Source organism: Choloepus didactylus, chromosome 14 (assembly GCF_015220235.1).
Source record: "Choloepus didactylus isolate mChoDid1 chromosome 14, mChoDid1.pri, whole genome shotgun sequence".
NCBI lineage: Eukaryota > Metazoa > Chordata > Mammalia > Pilosa > Megalonychidae > Choloepus > Choloepus didactylus.
The window spans coordinates 87,424,453-87,441,779 of NC_051320.1; the positions used below are offsets into that span (position 1 = coordinate 87,424,453).

Genomic DNA, 17,327 nt, shown 5'->3' on the forward strand with positions numbered 1-17,327 from the left:
GAGAGGGTTTGCTTTATGATTTTTATGTTGCCCATTTATGTTTTATTGCTTTTCTGTATGTGTGCTATGTATCAAATTTGGAAAAGATTTTTCAAAACAGAGCATGCTAAATTTAATTTTAAAGGGGGGGGGGTGGAGTGGGGAAGGAAGCGAGCGACCACTCCTACCTGAAGTCGGGCTGGGCTGGGCTGGGCTGCCAGGGGTGGACACTGTCCTGACAGGAGACCCTGGAAGGTTCCTTGTGTCCGTGGCCGTCTTGGCTTCTGAAGATGTCGTTGCTGAGGAGGGTGATCCCCAGGGAGGCCCTCCAGGTTTCCTCTCACTGACAGTCTGGGCCCAGGACAGAGGTCGTGTGGAAGCCGGTGCCTGCCTGCTGGCTGTCACCCGTGGAGCTGAGGACACTCTCCTGGTAACTGCACATTCAGAGTGACGGTCAACATGGCACTGACATGCTTGACCATCCTGATTCTTACGTAAAACTGCCGAGACTTCAAAACATTATCAGAGGGCAAAGGCATTGCATGTGAGTAATATGGACAACCCAGGGACTTGATCGTCACCCTCAACCGGAATAAACAGACCAAGCTAAATTTTGTTTTCCCAACCACCAATTAAAAAAAAAAAAATACTACCCTCCAAATCCCTCAGACCCCCAGACAGCAAGGAGTCTTCTAATCATACAGCATGGTGGAAAGCCCATGGGGTTGGGGAAGGGGACCTGGGGCATCTGCTTCTTCTCTGCTGTCAACTTAGGGTCATGCTCCTTAACTTCTTTGAGCTTTCTCACTAAAGTGAAAATTACTCTAGTCATAAGAACAACAGTAATAATTCCTTTTCCTACAATATTACAGGACTGTTGTTTGGTGACAGAAATCTTCCCTCTCTGCTGCTCCTTTTAAAAATTGTTAGATGGTCTCACCTGTTTGTTCCCAAAATAGAAATTAAAATCCCTTTTTTTACAAGTTTCACAAAATTCATCTCATTGGAAAACTTTACATCTATAAGTTAAATTGGAAACTGTTGCCATCCATCAAATATTTAGATTTGTCATCTGGAATACAGTGCATCTCTTCATGTATTTAAATATACTTGTATTATACTTGTTAGAGTTTTGTAGTTGTTCTGAATAAATCTAGCACTTCTCTTTTTAGGGCTGTGGCTAGGTATTTTATGATTTTTCTTGCCATTAGCAATCACATCTTTTTCATGCTTTCCCCTGTCCTGGCTCCCAGGGACGATAGCTCTTTGTAGGCTGGCTCATAACTTTCAGTTTATTTGCTGGCACCTCCTGCCATGGTCCGTGAGCTCAGGAAGGAAAGGAAACATATTTTATTCATCTCTGCATCTTCAACATCTTGCCGAGTGTCCGGATTAAATAATGCTTGGTGAATGAATGAATGAATGAATGCATTCTGATGACACTGATCCATTGTTGGAACTTACTGAGACATTATTGACTTGTAATGAAACTTTTACCTCCATTTTATATTATTGGATTATATATATATATTATATATATAATTATATATATAATATATATAATATAATATATAAATTATTGGATTATATTATTATGTAAATTGGATAAGTATGTGCAGTGGGAAGGGATGAGCCTCTTGGCAAGCCTGGGGCAGCACCTTCCACACTGGCACTGAGTCATTAACAGATTTTTGGCACCCTTTTCCAACCAGCTACAAACTAACCTAAGCATGCCATAAAATTCTGACTTCCTTTCGCCATTTTGGGTGAACCTAGGGGAGGTATTGTTAAGTGCTTCGCTGAAATAAAAATACCTTATGCCACAACGTACCCTGGTTATGTAAGGTGATCACTAGGGAAAGCTGGGTGAAGAGTGCACAGAACTCTGTACTATTTTTGCAATTCTTGGGGGTCTCAAACTATTTCAAAATTAACTAGTTACAAGAATCCATTTGAGAAGCTCATCGTGCCCATGACAATTGCCGCCTTCCCTTGTCCTTATCGAACTCCTACTGACTCAGGCAGATCCCTTACTGAAGACAAGCTAAAACAGGAAAGAGGAGGGAAAGAGAGAAAATGGGGGCAGCAAGAGAAGGTTTTCATTTATTAATTTAAGCCCGGAGGGAACAGGAAGCAGAAACAGCAAAGGAGAGGAGAGGGTGGGAAGCCCTTACCCCAAGGTGGAGGGGTGGTCGCAGTGTACCCCCGGGTGCCCGTGGTCCGGGGATGGGGCTGGGGGAGTCTGTCTGTGCCCAGGGGTTGCTCTCCCGCTGAAGAAGGCGTGGGCCCCGTCCAGGGAGAGGTTCTCGGAGCAGGCGCTCCCCAGCTCTGGGCCCGGAGGGAGGTGCTGGTGCTTGGTGGTCTTGTCTGGCTTGCGGTCACGGGCTGTGAAGTCACGGCTGTCCCCCTGGGAGCTGCACATTTAGGGAGACCGTCAGTGGCAGCTTTAGCTCATTTGGCACTTTGGATACAAGTGACAGATACCGATGGGTGAACAGACAGCAAGCATATAGAATGCAGAGATTCAAACCCTACTCTGAATGGTAACAAATGTCACCCCAAGAAGCATTTCTCCTTGAATCATAAGTGAAGCTATAATCACCATCACCAAAAGCGCTGGGTAAGGAATCAGTGTGAGCAGAAAGCAAAGCTGTCAGCCCTAAGAGTATCAGACAGTTGACATATTTCCTGAACTGATCCTAAACCCATCAGAGAACACTTCACCCCTTCACAGCCCTGCAGACATTCCCACGGCCCTGGAAGAGGGACAAGCCTTTCTCCATGTGTCCCTCAGGTACAACTAGGATCGAGAGTGGAATTTCAGGGAATCAGGGGCTGCCAGGCAGACTCCTCTTGACAGACAGGCCCATAGAGAGAGTGAGTGGGAAGATTTAATTCAAGGAGACAACTACCAAGTGCCCTTGGTTGCTCCAGGAAGAAAAGGAGCAGGAGGCCCAAGCCTTAACTGCGCCATCTTCCTCCCCTAGGGAAGGCTTAAGTGTGTGGGGGGGTGGGGTGGGGGGAGTGGATGTTGGGGTGACAGGGCTGCCCGCAGGGTCCCTTCCTCTGGGTGGGTGAGGGCTGGCCTGCAGGTGGTGGGCACAGCCCACACCGGATTTCAGCCCCCACTTGGCAGTAACTGTGCATTCTATAAAAGATGCACTCACTAAGTTTTATCTTTCAGAAACTTAGATCCACCAGAGTGTTCCTATACCTCCTAAAACCCAGAGGCAACAGCCTCTTTAAGATCAACTATCAGATGCAGCCCCCTTCCCCATACTGTCAACACTGCCTTTAATATGAACAAGTTAGGGTGCTCACTGCCTAGACACCCCTGAAGATGGAGAAAGAGATTACGTGAGAGGAAGGGGTAGCAACAAACAAGATAAGATTTAACAAAGGTCTATGAATACTGAAACTTTATACAATTACATATACTTTTTTGGATGCTGGGGTGTTGGAATGGCTGGAAGGAGGTAAATGACATGGTGGAACTGTAGCCTATAGCATCCCTTGGGATTTGCTCCATAGCTGCTCATTGAATTGTGCCTTGAAGGTCTTTACCTTTCTCTGTATACCTTGTATTGCATAGCAGGGAAAGAACTGAAATTGTGGAACTGCAGCCTATAACAATTTTTTAGATTGCCTATGTGACTGTTGAGCTGTACATCGAGAGATGACACTTTTCTGTACGCATGTTATATTTTACAATAATGGAAATGGCTGAAGTTGTGGAACTGAGATCATGACATTCTTTGAGATTTGCTCTCTAACTACTTGTGGAATCATGCTTTGAAAGTTATCACTGTTTTATGTATATATGTTAAAGTTCACAAGAGAAAAAAAAAGTAACTGTGTGTAGGGTAGAGCCTACGCAATTGCAGGTGGTTCTGCTGCTTCATTTCCTCTCCCCTGCCTGCATTGCCTTCCCTCCCTTATTTCTGGACCCATTTATGCCCTTCCTGCACCCCCAGCCTGGTTCTTGCTCCCAGACCAATTGGACATGGCACAAGCTACCCTCAACCAAACTTCCACGCAGCCAGGTGAGTTGCTATTGGGTCTAGCAGCCCGGAGACTGGCAGTAGGAAGGTCACAGAAGGATTCTCCAAAGAAGTGAAATCAACTCAACCCTCAGATATGTCCTCAGAATTCAGCAGGTGAAGGGAACTCCACCAAAGTCCATTTCATCCCCTTATCAACCAGCTTCTTCCCACACGTGAGGTTCCTTCCACACCAAAACCGAGAGAACCCAACAGTAAATACAAATCAAGGCAGCCCACTGAAATGGGATTGAACATGTATTGTATCCTTCATTCCATGCCAAGAAAATTTGACATAGTGTCTACTGTGTGCAGGTACAGTGTGAAACAAGACTCCAAAGCCATGAGACAATCAATTCCTGTGGTTTACGCCAACCAGTCTATGGGATTTGTTATGGCAGCCCTGGCAAACCAAGACAAGGTTGAAATATGGCAAAGTAGGGAGAGCATCCCAGACCAAGTTAGCAGTAGGAGCAGAGGCACAGAGATGCGTGGCCTCTGTGGGAAAGGGCTGGAGTTCAGTGTCACTCTAGAAGATGACTCACAGAAGCACAGAGCAGGAGAAGAGGCTGGGCTGGAAGACAGAGGACAGTCCACCCTGAAGAATTTGGACCCTCTGCTGCTGACCGAGAGCTTGGAGCAGTGAAGAGACATGACCCAAGTCACGCACGGAGAGTATCATTCTTGTGGCAATGAGTGGATACTTTCAAGCAATAAGAGGGTGGGTGGGGTAAGGAAGACTAGTTCAAGGGTAAATAATGAGAACTTGAACCATGATAATTATAGAAGCAGATAATAAAAGAGGATCAGCCAGATTCCAGAAACTTTATCCAGCTAGAAAATCCAGTAAAGTATTGGAGAGAGAGAGAGAGAGAGAAAGCGCCTAGATGGTTCCTAAAAGGCCACATGGGTGACAGAGAAAAGGCAAGGGGAGGAACAGGTGTCAGGTATAGAATGGTCAGGCAGGGGGCTGGTATTATAGAATGTGAATGTCTAGAGCAGGTTCACAAATTCAAATGCCTACAGGTATCAGGTGTTCAATACAAGAAAAAGAGGAAAAAAAGTGCAAGGCATTAGGGGCTGGTGAGGAATATGGTAAGCTGGAGAGAGATACCCCTTCAAGATGGGCAGCAGCAACTCAGCTCCAGTTGCTTGTTGCCCGGGGGTGGAGGGTGGGCCCAGGGATTCCAGAGCTTCTTTTGCAAGAGAATCTGCAAATTCAAAATTTTTGTAAATGGAAAAATCCTGTTTTTTTTTTTTTTTGGTTTATTTTTTTAACATTGTACAGCTAAATAAAATATTCAAGGGCAGCATTTAGTCTTCACTCTTCCAAGCAGGACCCTGGTATGGAGACTGTATGATAGGAGTTCGGGAGGTTTGAGGGAAGATGCCAAATGCACTCACCCAGAACACTAGACATGTTGCTGGTATATGTGTAATTGATAACAGGGGATTTCTCCACCATCTCCCAGAAGTCAGAAAGATTTCTTCCTGCAAAAATCACACCGACAGGAGAAAAACTTGAGCTCGCCTGCTGGAGTGTAGTGTTTGATTCTCAGCCCAGAGAGCTTGTCAAAGAAGGACTGGAGCCTCACCTGACTTTCCTGTCATCACACAGATGAAGATGCAGTCGGATTCATTGGTCTGAGTCACTGTGAAGACAAACCAGCACACAACGGGGTCTTAGCAACAGGTCTGAAGCTATAAAGTCTGTGGGTGAAATGAAAATTAAGCTGGAAATCTCCAGCTCAGGATGCTACAGGAAAATAAGACCAACTCTTTACTCTTATGGCAGCTCTGATTTTCTGGTTCTTTTTTGGGGGGTGGGAAGAGGGCATGCAATACAAGATAATGGCTAAGGGCCCAGCCTCCAGGGTTAAAACATCAGCTCTGTCTCTTCCTAGCCGTGGGAACACCAGCGAACTGCTTGTCCTCGCCCAGACTCAGTTCGTCCATCATAACAACGGTAGCAATTGAGGTCCCACAATCTCTTCTTTGCAATTCACAGATCCTCAAATCTCTGTGAGATGGAAGGTTCTGTGTGAGTTTGGTACCAAAACTCATTTGGTTGTAAAACCTGACTTGATGGTTGTGAGGCTATTTGTGTAATCTTCGTTTATCCCACTTAGGGTAAATAGTCAAACGTTTTGCTGAATGGATGTTAGTGTGCTTGATTACGGCTGGTCACTCTGGCTGCTGCTGGAGGTGCTGCACCATGGGGGGTAGAGCCACACTATCAGACTTTCAAAAGTCTGGAAAGCTCCAATTCCTAAGCATACCTGGCCCTAACGGCACTGCCTAAAGGACTGTGGACCGGGGGCTGTAAGTCTTTCAGAGGATTGCTACGAGGATTCAGTGAAATGTGTATGAAGTGATAAGTATGGTGCCCAGAAGCTAATAAAAAACCATACTAATTATTGCTGTAATCGATAACGTGGTACCATGATCATGGGTAATAATTAGCAGAGTCACCAAGTGCACGGACTTCAGGGTCAGAGGGCCTGGGTTAGACTCTCGGCTCTGCAGAATGATCTTAGGCAAGTGACTTAACCTCTCCGAGCTGCTGTTGCCTCTTCTGGAAAGCGGGGACAACAGTGGTTACCCTCTTGGGTTTTGGTGAGGATCCAACATGGGGGTACATGCACAGCATCTAGGGGAGTCCCTGCCACCTCATGATGTCTATTATTATTTGTCTCTCTTCCTCTCTCCCTTCTTTTAAAAGAGTAGCTACTCCATAGTATAACCCACCATCTCTCTGCCGAGACCAAAGTTGGGCTACTGACTAGAACTGTGGTCAACCTAGGTCCCCCAGGAGAATGTGATTTTCCAGGGGGCTAAATGAAGCCACAGGACAAATGAGGCCTAACTTAGTCAATTATACCTCAAAAAATCAGCTTAGGCTCCAAATGGACTTAAATCTGAATTCTGGCTTCAACGCAAGGCTCCAACCTTGAGCAAATTATTCAACCTCTTCAAACCTCAGTTCTCTTATCTTTAAAATGACAGAAGTTGTCTTCTTGAGTCTGATTAGATTCCCCCAACTTCGAACCTTGGATTCTTCCCCCAATTTTCTGACCCCAGGAATAGTTCTGATTAGAAGAGGAAGCCTCAAATACTGATGTTTGAAACTAGATAGCATTGATTATCTAAATAAAGCTTAAATGAGATGGCAGGGGTTGGGGTGGAGATTCAGGTAAGCTTAATTATCTTTGATGATGACTGCCAAACCTCAAATCTGCCAAGCATTTTCTAGGCGAACAACCTGAGAGGATGGAGGTTGACTTGAATATTTCTGTGAGGTAGCTGGTAGAATTCCCGATGATGTCCACCAGGAGGGCTGTGAAATCTGCAAAAGAGATTGAGGAAGTTTGTATTTGTGATTCAGAATCTGATTCAGGGGAAAAGCATATTGTATTTGAATTCTTTCAAATAGATTTTACAAGTTTGATTCAGTTCAGTACATTGATGAATATTAACAATCATACAAAAAATACTATTAATTCTAAAAAGAAGTCTAAATTTCAGGCAGGCAGAAAACTTTGGGGGCCACCATTATAATCCCTCTGTCTTCTCATTGCCCTCTTCCAACCCAGCCCCTCTACCAATACCAAATGCTGTGAAAGGCCACACTGCTGAATAATGGTCTTTCTCTTTTCCTCCCATTATTTCATCCAATTGTTGTAGAATACCAAATCCATCTGAAAGGAAGGAGCCCCACAGATATTTTTTAAATTTATGTAAATTGGGGTTTTCAAAATCAGTGTCAAATTTAATTGTGGGTTATAAATTATTGACTATCAGATGAGACAGGGTCCTTGGTAACTGGACTGATAGGAGGAGACTGGGATAATTTTACATCATTTCACCTTATAAAATCATTGCGAACTTTCTCTCTGAGGATGGTTTGAACAGGACCATTGCTTGACATGGTGGGTGCCATTGGCCAATGAAAGCTCCTAATACACTTCTAGCTACACAGCTGCCACCTCCTCCTCTGCTCATTTATGGTTCTCCAGGATTCAAGAAGTCCTCAATTTATAAACCAAAGGGTATGGGTTCTATAGGGCCCAAACAAGTATTTTTTTAGAGGAAGTTTCTCAGGTTAGCTGGATGATCTCCCAGTCATGCCTTATGGTAATGCTTCTTTGATTCAATAATGGGATTCTAAGTTTGGGCAGGAGCAAGCAGCCTTGGTCTTAAAGGATTGAAAATACAGAATCCAGAGAGGCAGGTAAATGTACTGTGACAACAAATGGAACGTGCCATGTGCTGAGACCAGCAGGAGGTGGGCACTCGTGTGTGAGAGGCAGAATCAAGGTGTAGTTGATTTTCTGGAGGGAGGAGTGGTGGTACATCTTTGCAGATGTAGACACCTGCCCATGCAGAAGGTAGACTAACTCGGGCACACCCATATCTAACTAATGTCTCGTTAGACCTGTTTGTTCTTAGCCACATTGGGGAAACCACGGAAGGGTAGCATCTCATTAATAATTCCATCTATGTTCTTGCTACTTCTCAAAATTCTCCTTTGTTTATTAATTCATTTATCTAAAAAGCTTTCATCGAGTGCTTGCAATGTGACCGACACTGGCTAGGCACTGAAGATGGAGAGTTGTGTCAGACATCATCTCTGCCCACAGGAGGCTGAGGTTAGTGGGAGAGGCAGAATCATAAACAGATCAATAAACTGCAATGTTCTAATTCATTATTAATATTACATGGAAGCTTATGAGCACAGCTCTGGAGCCAGGACACTGAGGATGGAATCCAGGCTATGTACAGAGCTCGGAGAGATGAGGGTACTTTCCCGACATCCCATAGTTAGTAGACGGAAGAACTTGGCTTTGAGCTGAGGTCTGTATTGGGCCAAAGACCCCACTCTTCCCAGTATTCCCGTGGCTGCTCCCCTAAACTGTTGTTCATACATTTTTGCAACTCTCCCCTTAGAACTCCCCTTCAGAATCTATTTATTAGGCTTGGAAGAAAATCAGTTTTTTCCTCAAAGTTATTCTTTGTTTTGATGCAAATTTGTAATATGTAGTTTACTAACTAGAAGGCTCATCTATGAATGATTTCTAACTATCTTCAGATATAAATAGAAGGTAGGAAAAATAAAACATTTTTTTGCCCATCTACTTGGCAATGGTTTAAGACTATGTGTTGGCCAGGGTATGGAAAAACATATGCTTTCAAACTTTGTTGGTAAGAGTGTAAACTTATGCAAGATTTCTAGAAGAAATTTTAGCTATTTGAATCACCACAAAATTGTTTCCCTGTCAACCAACAATTCTGTTTCCAGGACTTCCTCCTACAGAGATAATTGGGCAAGTACTACAAGTGATTGTACACAGGTGTTCATCATTGCATTGTTTATAATTGTAGAAATTTCCGGAATGAGCTAAGTTTCCATCAAGAGGAGACCAATTAAATAAATGATGGTACATTATTTCAGTGAATACCATGAATTTATAGGAAGGATGAGGCCTATTTAGATTCATTGCAATGGAATGGTTTTTAGGACACACTGATTTGCTTTAAAAGTGGGTTATAAAATGGCTGAAAGGCATGGTAGGTACTGATGGCTGTAGGCTAATATCCATTCTCCCCTCTCCCATCAGTAAGACAGCATCAAATTTTTGCTGGGCATATCGCTGTTCAACATAATGACTATATTTCCAAGCCTGCTTTGCAGGTGGATGTGGCCATGTGACTCAATTCTGGCCAATGGAAGGTGAAAGGGGCCATGCCAGTGACTTCTAGGCTGTGATTCTATAGGGATTGGGCCTGCCTTCCAATTCCTTTACCCCCTTCTTTCTGCCGGAGCGTGAATGTAATGACAAGTGACATGTGATGATGAGAACAAGGACAACACCCTATGGAGGGCAAACAAACAGGTTTGAAGGAACCTGAGCTCCCAAACCATCCAAACCAGCCCTGAAATGCCTACCCCGATTGTCACATATGAGATCAATGAACTGCCTTCCTTAAGCCACCCTGTTTGGGGGTTACTTGTTAGAGTAGCCTCGCTGCTATTATAAACAATACAGACAATGGTTCTTTATGTGTGCAGCAGGATGCGTGGCTAGGAGGGTAGGTAGGCAGGGGGACAGGTAGGGTGGACTAGTGGGTTAGATGATTTAATGACAGGTGGCTTAATAGGTGGCTTAGCTAACTTTGGATAATGTTCATCAAAATGCTAATAGCGATTGTCTGTGGATGTTGAAATAACAGGTATTCTGGGTTCCTTGGTTATATCTGTCCATGTTGCATAGCATTTTGACATCACTGTACATTATTTCTAAAATTAGTAAATATTAAGCTATTTTCAAATTTAGAAAAAAAAAACGTGCAAATGCATTCTCAAAGAAGGACTGTGTCAGAGTTGAGAAGATTCAAAAGAAAGTGATCCAGGCCTGAAGAGTAGCCACAAAGAAGTTTTCTCCACAGATTTTGTGTAATGGCAAAATGCTGGCCCAAAGCTCATGGTAGTGATTTGGGGGGAAATCATCAGGCATTTTGTGACTGTCAGACCTTGTGAAAATTGCTGTGGTTTACTGGCGCTTGCCAAAGTGCAGCACGCCATGCTATCAGATGATGATCCACAGATCGATTCTTTCCAAAAAGTCATTTCAAGTGTGTGGAAGTATGGTTTGGCTCACCAAGTAGAATTATAAACCTCTCCTAGTAGATGTGATGGGTTTCCCTCTTTAAATGTTATTTTTATCCCATACCACAGCAGGGACTAATGGGACGGTGAGAAAGACGGATTGTGAAGCACCTCCTTTTTTCCTTCACAATGTCTTTTGATGGTGAGACTCCCAGGATGAGTTAGATAAGGCAGTGGATTTTAAGCTGGCATATGGTGCACATTCAATATTAGCAGTTATTCTCTTTAAAATTGTCACAATATTTGCTTCAGAAATTCAACTTTGGAGAATCAATTCTTGGAAAATATTCTGTAATGAGGAAAAGCTTTATGCACAAAGATGTTCAATACAGGATTTTTTATGATAAGAAAAATTGAGAACTGATATAAACATCTAACAACAGCATACTGGCTAAACAAAAGGCTTAAATTCATAGTTAATGTACCATTACAAGGGATTACAAAGAATTTGTAATATCCTGGAGAGTATTTTTAGTATTAGGTTAAGTGGGAAAGAGAGCAGGAGGCTCTGGTGTCCTTCAGCCCTTGCTTCCCTTACAGACTATTTTTTTAACAAGCAGCCAGAGGGATGCTTTTAAAATGGACAACAGACCATGTTGCTTCTTTGTGCAGACAGTCACACTGTCTTCTTTCTTACTCAGAGTGAAACTTAAAATCCTTGCAGCAGCCTGTAAGCTCCTACATGATCTTCAACACCCTTCCCTCCCTGCCCCCACCGCTCTGAGTTCATTTCCCCCAAATTTCTACCCTGGCTCACCTGCCCCATACACACTGGTCTCTCTGCTCCTCGCTCTCCTGCCTTGGGGCCTTTGCCTGGAACACTCTTCTCCCAGGGAACCACAGGGCTGGCCTCCCCTCTTCCTGCAGGGCCCCCCTGAACCCCCATCTCATTAGGGAAAACTGTCCTATCATCCTATACACCATAATCCCCCACTGTCACTACTTCCCTCCTCACCCTTTCTCCTACTGATGTGCTCCCAGATAGCTCACAGCATACCTGGTATTTGCTGTCTATTTGTTTACTCTCTGTCTCCTCCAGAGTGCAAGTTCCATGAGAGCAGGGGTGTATCCGCTTTGCTTTGTCTGGTATCCCCACCCCCACCCCCACCCCCCACCACCTAGAAGAATGCTTTGCTCATGGTATGTGCTCAATAAGTAATTGCTGAGTGAATGACTTCGTGGTGACAGAGTAGTTTTCACTTCTGTTTTTCAGGAGTCTCTAAATATAAGGAACATGTAGAACTAAGTTTTCATTATAAAAGTAATACACGAATATACTGTCATTGAAATAAATCAGATAATGCAAGCCCTCCTTGTATTAGAGTGCTCCCGAGAAATAGAGCCAACAAGATATATAGATGTATATGAATTGGCTCACATGACCATCGGGGCTGTCATGGCAAGTTCGAACTCTGTAGGGCAGAGCACAAGCTGGAAACTCCAATATAGATGATGTGGAAATCCTTGGTCTGAATTCCCCTGGGGAACCTAATTGGCTAGAAATTTTGGCAAGAGCCAATGCTGAAGTTGAGGCAGAAATTCTTCTGACCTCTGAAATCCTGTTCTGGCTTTTTAGACCTCCAACTGATTGGTCGAGGAGACTCTACACATTGCTGAGGGCAAGCTGCTTTGTTGATTGTAAATGCAACCAACTGATTATAGATGCAAATCTCGTCTCAAAATACCCTCACATTAACAAGCAGGCCAGTGCTTGACCAAACAACTGGAGCCAAGTTGAGAGGAAATTAACCATCACACTCCTTGATCAATGAAATACAACCACCTAATCCTCTTTTCAGAGGTAAACACCCATCGTATTGGTGTCTAGATATTGATGCATTTTTCATCAATGATGTTATATTCTATGTATTATTTTGCAACTTTCCTTTTTTAATTAAAAATGTCATATAGATTTGTCCGGTAAATATCTACAGATTTACCACTCCATTTTAACTTTGGCCTAGAATTCAAGGATTAGGGCCACAGTGGGCCAAATCTGGACACATTCATTCGTTTATGTATCATCTATGGCTATTGTCCAAAGTTTGATCATACAGTAGTTTGTTTAACTGCTTCCCTATTGATGGATATTTAATTGTTTCCAGATTTTTCCATTAAAACAATGCTGCATGAACATCTTTGTTCTTGACTTTCTGTGCACATGTAACTATTTCTCTAGGATAAAAGCCAAGAAGAGAACTTCCTGGGAGAATGAATGTGCACATATTTAAGCATGAGAGATATCATTGTGTCTTCCATCTTACTCTGAGGAGAAAAAAAAATACAAATTTTATCTAAAAGACAAAAGCAAAATCCAGAGACCAGTAGGCCTTCTGGTTGGCGCCACCCACCTGATAAGTCATTGGTCCGATCGTTTAGACAGTAGCAGTATCTGGTGGGGAATTTGGCAGAGTCCACTGACTTCAGGCTAGAAACTGTAAAGAGAAACAATCCACACAGCAGCCTTGACCCATCGCCCGGCGCTGCCAGCCCATCACCCACTGTCATTCATCACCAGGAAGACGAGCCAGACAGCACTTACTATTGTAAATGGCCACGGAAAACTTGTGGAAGGCAGAGGAACTGTATGAAGTGATGCTCAGCAAGGAGAAGAACTTCTTGCTATCTGCCAAAAGATATCAAAGTAAACAAGGTAACAAATGCATACTCCTATAATAATAAACCATCATATAAAGTAAAATTAATATAATAAATAAAAATAAATAACACATAGACAAAAATAACACAATAATAAAAATTAATAATAATAAATAAAATAAAAGCAACATACATGGAAGTAAGTGTCACTTGGCTATATTTTCTGATCTCCCCCCAAGCTTTGGCAACTCTCTGAGGTTCCAAGGTATATTAGATTCCTTTGGCTGCTGTAACAAATAACCACACACTGGGTGGCTCAAAACAACAGAAACTTATTCTTCCTTGGGGAGATCCCATTTTTTGCCCCTTCCAGCTGCAAGACGCCACCCACAGTCCTCGGCTAGTGGTGGCATCTCTCTCTGCTCTCCTCACATCGCCTTCCCCTCTGTGTGTCTGACTCTGACTCTCTCTTGTAAGGACATTTGTGATGACATTTAGGGCCCAGCCAGATAATCCAGGATAATCTCATCTCAAAATCCTGAACATAATCACATCTGTCACCTTGTAAGGTGGTGTCTTAGTTTGCCAGGGCTGCCATGACAAACACCACGCAATGGTTTGGCTGAAAGAACAGAAACGTGTCGTCTCGAGGTTTTGGAGGCTGCAAGTCCCACATCAAGGTCCTGCAGGGCTGGGTTTCTCCCAGAGGCTTGGGGTGCCCCGGGGTGGTCTCTGTCCCACGGCCATCTCCCCCTCTGCTTGTGCCGACAGACGGCACCTGAATTTCCTTTATTGATCGGGATGCCAGTCGTATGGATTAAGGTCAGCCCTGGTTCAGTTTAGCCTCATCTATGTAAGGTCTTCAAAGAGCCTATTCACAAAGGAGTCCACACCCTAACTAATAGTAACATTAATGTTTTCAGAAGTCCTATTTATAAGTGGGTTCAACCCACAGGAACACAGATGAAGACTTGGACATGTCTTTTGTGGGGACACGACTCAGGCCCCAACAGTGGCATCCACTCGTTTTCCCTATAGGTAGTACTCAAAGGTCCTGGGAATTAGGAAGGAAACATGTCTTTGGGTGGCCATTTTCAGCCTATTACACAGTGAATCTATTTTTTTTAAATCAGGAGGCCTAACAGAAATGACCAGTTCTGGGAATAGATGAATGAGCACTGTGCCGCCATCTAATTGGTGCCTGTTCTTGCGATGTGTCTGGGAGGCAAAGTGGTAATAGGGAGATTTTTCCAGATTGTGGTCTGGGAGTCTTCCCCTTGCACCAGGCCACCTGGGGGCACTTGATAAAATGTACAATCCTGGCTCTGACCTCAGATCTACTACTGCAGATTCTGGGGAAGGCAGGCGGGGGTGGGTTTGCAAAGGAAACCAGAGTGAGCGAGCTCCTCCAGTGATTCGTCTTCATGTGACTCTGCGGCCCACTGGGCTAGCAGCTCGGTGGTGGGACAGTCGGCTTTGGTGGCATCTGAATCACCTGTGGCACCTGCCTCGGCTGGGCTCCCTGGGCCTCACCCCAGGAGACACTAATTAATGCATACACCTGGGTGGGGCTCTGTGGGAGAACGGGATCTGTGCCAAAGTTTGAATATCCCAATATTTCGTTTCCCAAGTTTTCATGATAAGAATCACCCAAAGCCCTTGGTAAACATACACATTGTGGGCCCCATCCAAGAGCCACGGAATCAGGTTCTCCAGGGTTGGGGAGGCTGTGTAGTTAATAATCATTCCAGGTGCTTCTTACTGTGTGGCAACTGTGGAAAACTCTGGGCTAGGTCATGGGCTTTGGGTCAGACTGACCTGAAGTTCAATTCTTTATAGCAGTGTGCATGCTTTACTTTCTACGTCTGTAAGATGGGAGCAAGAATATCATGTTATAGGATTTTGCCAAGATTCAATTGGTCTAGTCATTGGAAGAGTTTGAGCCCCTGAAGGTGTGAGTCACATCCTTTGAGTCTCTGAAACATCCTGCAGTGCCCAACTCAGGGTCCTGCCGAGAGAAGAGCAGGATTTACAGAAGCTCAGCTTTGGGAGGGCTGAGTGTTCATGCAGCCCCATCCCTCCATCTAATGTGCCAATCCCTGTGTGGTACCCACTGCAGGAGACCACTGCCATTTAATGGTACACTTCCCAAGGCAGTCCCAATGGGTGGCAATTCTCACATGAGCAACTCGAGGACATGGGTGGCATCTCTGCAGCCACAGCTTCGAGCACTGGGACTGGGGCCTGACAGGTCCTCAAGTACTGTTTAATGAGTAAATGCCTAAGGGTAAGTCACCCACACAGCTGTGCAGCTCGTGTACTACACAGCCCTAGGGAATCCTTTCATGGCGACCTTGATGTTGACTCATTCTCTCTCTTCCTACACTGAGAAGGTGAACAGCTTCTACTACATTACAAAAATGTAATGCCCTCTCCAGTTGGCATTCTCCATCTCCCTTACTCTGGATAATTTATTGTGCATAAATTACCTATTTATTATGTTAGTTGTTTGCTTCCTTTTACACATCCCTGTGCTGGAATGGAAGCTACCCCAGGGCATGGATTTGTATCAGGTTTGTTTACTGTTGTACACCCAGCACCTAAAAAAGTCCTCACACATGACAGGTGCTCCATGAACATTTATGGAATGAAGTGGAATATAAATAATAAAGGAAGTTACACTAGGGATACTTCATGCCTTCTGTCATTTTGGAACGTTCTATTTCTAGATTTCTAATGTCTCATTTTTGTTTTAATGGATTCATGAACTCCCATTAAGTACATGCTAAATACAAGTAATTTTGCTTGAAGTCAAAAAAGCAAAGAAAGAAGATTGAAACAATATTGTAAGTATTCAGTAGTACTCCTTTTGTTTAAAGAGACAAATCCAGAATCATATTAACTTAATAAATGAATAATTATAGTTAGTGTGACAATATATGATAATAAATGCCTGCCCATATACCACTCTTGGAATGTATGGTGATCCCAAAATGCTCTCAAACCTCCTACTCCACTGCAAGGTTTTTCATCTCATCAGGAGATGGGTAGGACAACATAATCGCTGAACACAGAGAAGCTGGGACACAGAGAAGCAACACGCCTGAGGTTTACAGAGAGGGCTGGAAATGAAATAGGCTCAATACAGAAGTGGACCCAGATTGTGCTGAGGAAACAGCCACTACCTTTTAAAGCTCTGCTCAGCATGCCATTCACCAGTTCTGTCAGGTTAAGGGTGGACAAATCCACCAACCTTGCAGGTAGCTCTGAAAGAGATTCAAAGGCATCGTCACTAACGGGCTTTTCTTGGAAGCAGATAAAGTTCCTCATTTCCAACTTTTAGAAACATTTAAATTTCCAAATCCAGATGTGTTTCTGCGGGACACTGATTACGTGCTTTAACTTGGCGGGCCTGGGCTGGGGGACCGGATCCACCCCTGGGGAGGGTAGTGGGTACGGGTGAGTGCGCCCTCTACAGCCCCCCGGGCCTGGGAAAGTGAGGCCGGAGGCAGGCCCCATTTCCTCACCCAAAATATACCAAATGTTAGGAGAGGCTTGCCGGAGGGAACCGCCTTTTCCCCACCCCCTTATCTTGCCCGGACACTCCCCGTTGCCAGCGCAACTCCCATCACCACCGGTGCGCATACATTGTTGCCGGACACCGTTACGGGAGCAACTCTCGCCCCTTTTCAATCAACCTCCGCGCCCTCTCAGAACCAATCCAAGCCTTTAACCCCTACAGCTACCCCGCCCTCTAAACGGCCCAATATAAGCTTGTACTCTCCCCTAATAAACTCTCTTGGTTTTCATCATCCTAAAAGAAACGTGTCCCGCCTGTTCCTTTCTCGCCGCCCTCCATACTTGCACGCCTCCCGCCGGGGACCTGGCCAAGTCCCCCGCCTCGCCCTCGCCTCCGGGAAAGAGCCCCCGCCGCCGGTACCCTCGGAGCAATCCTGGGAGCCTAGGATTTAGCAACCGGCCGCCACCCTCCCCCAGACGAATCAACTGCGACCGCAACTGGCGCCCAACGTGGGGCCCCTGGA

General features: G+C 44.5%; 1 protein-coding gene across 1 annotated transcript in view; it reads right to left on the reverse strand.

Moving 5' to 3' along the window:
- HHLA1 (HERV-H LTR-associating 1) overlaps nucleotides 1-17,327 on the reverse strand; it is a 40,505-nt gene that overhangs the window by 14,131 nt on the left and 9,047 nt on the right. Inside the window, exons 4-11 of the mRNA XM_037802618.1 lie at nucleotides 16,470-16,550; nucleotides 13,229-13,312; nucleotides 13,038-13,121; nucleotides 7,282-7,365; nucleotides 5,615-5,671; nucleotides 5,418-5,510; nucleotides 2,154-2,393; nucleotides 168-488 (exon numbers count right to left, since the gene is read on the reverse strand). Of these exons, the coding sequence (XP_037658546.1) occupies nucleotides 168-488; nucleotides 2,154-2,393; nucleotides 5,418-5,510; nucleotides 5,615-5,671; nucleotides 7,282-7,365; nucleotides 13,038-13,121; nucleotides 13,229-13,312; nucleotides 16,470-16,550 (1,044 nt within the window). The remainder of the gene's footprint in view (nucleotides 1-167; nucleotides 489-2,153; nucleotides 2,394-5,417; nucleotides 5,511-5,614; nucleotides 5,672-7,281; nucleotides 7,366-13,037; nucleotides 13,122-13,228; nucleotides 13,313-16,469; nucleotides 16,551-17,327) is intronic.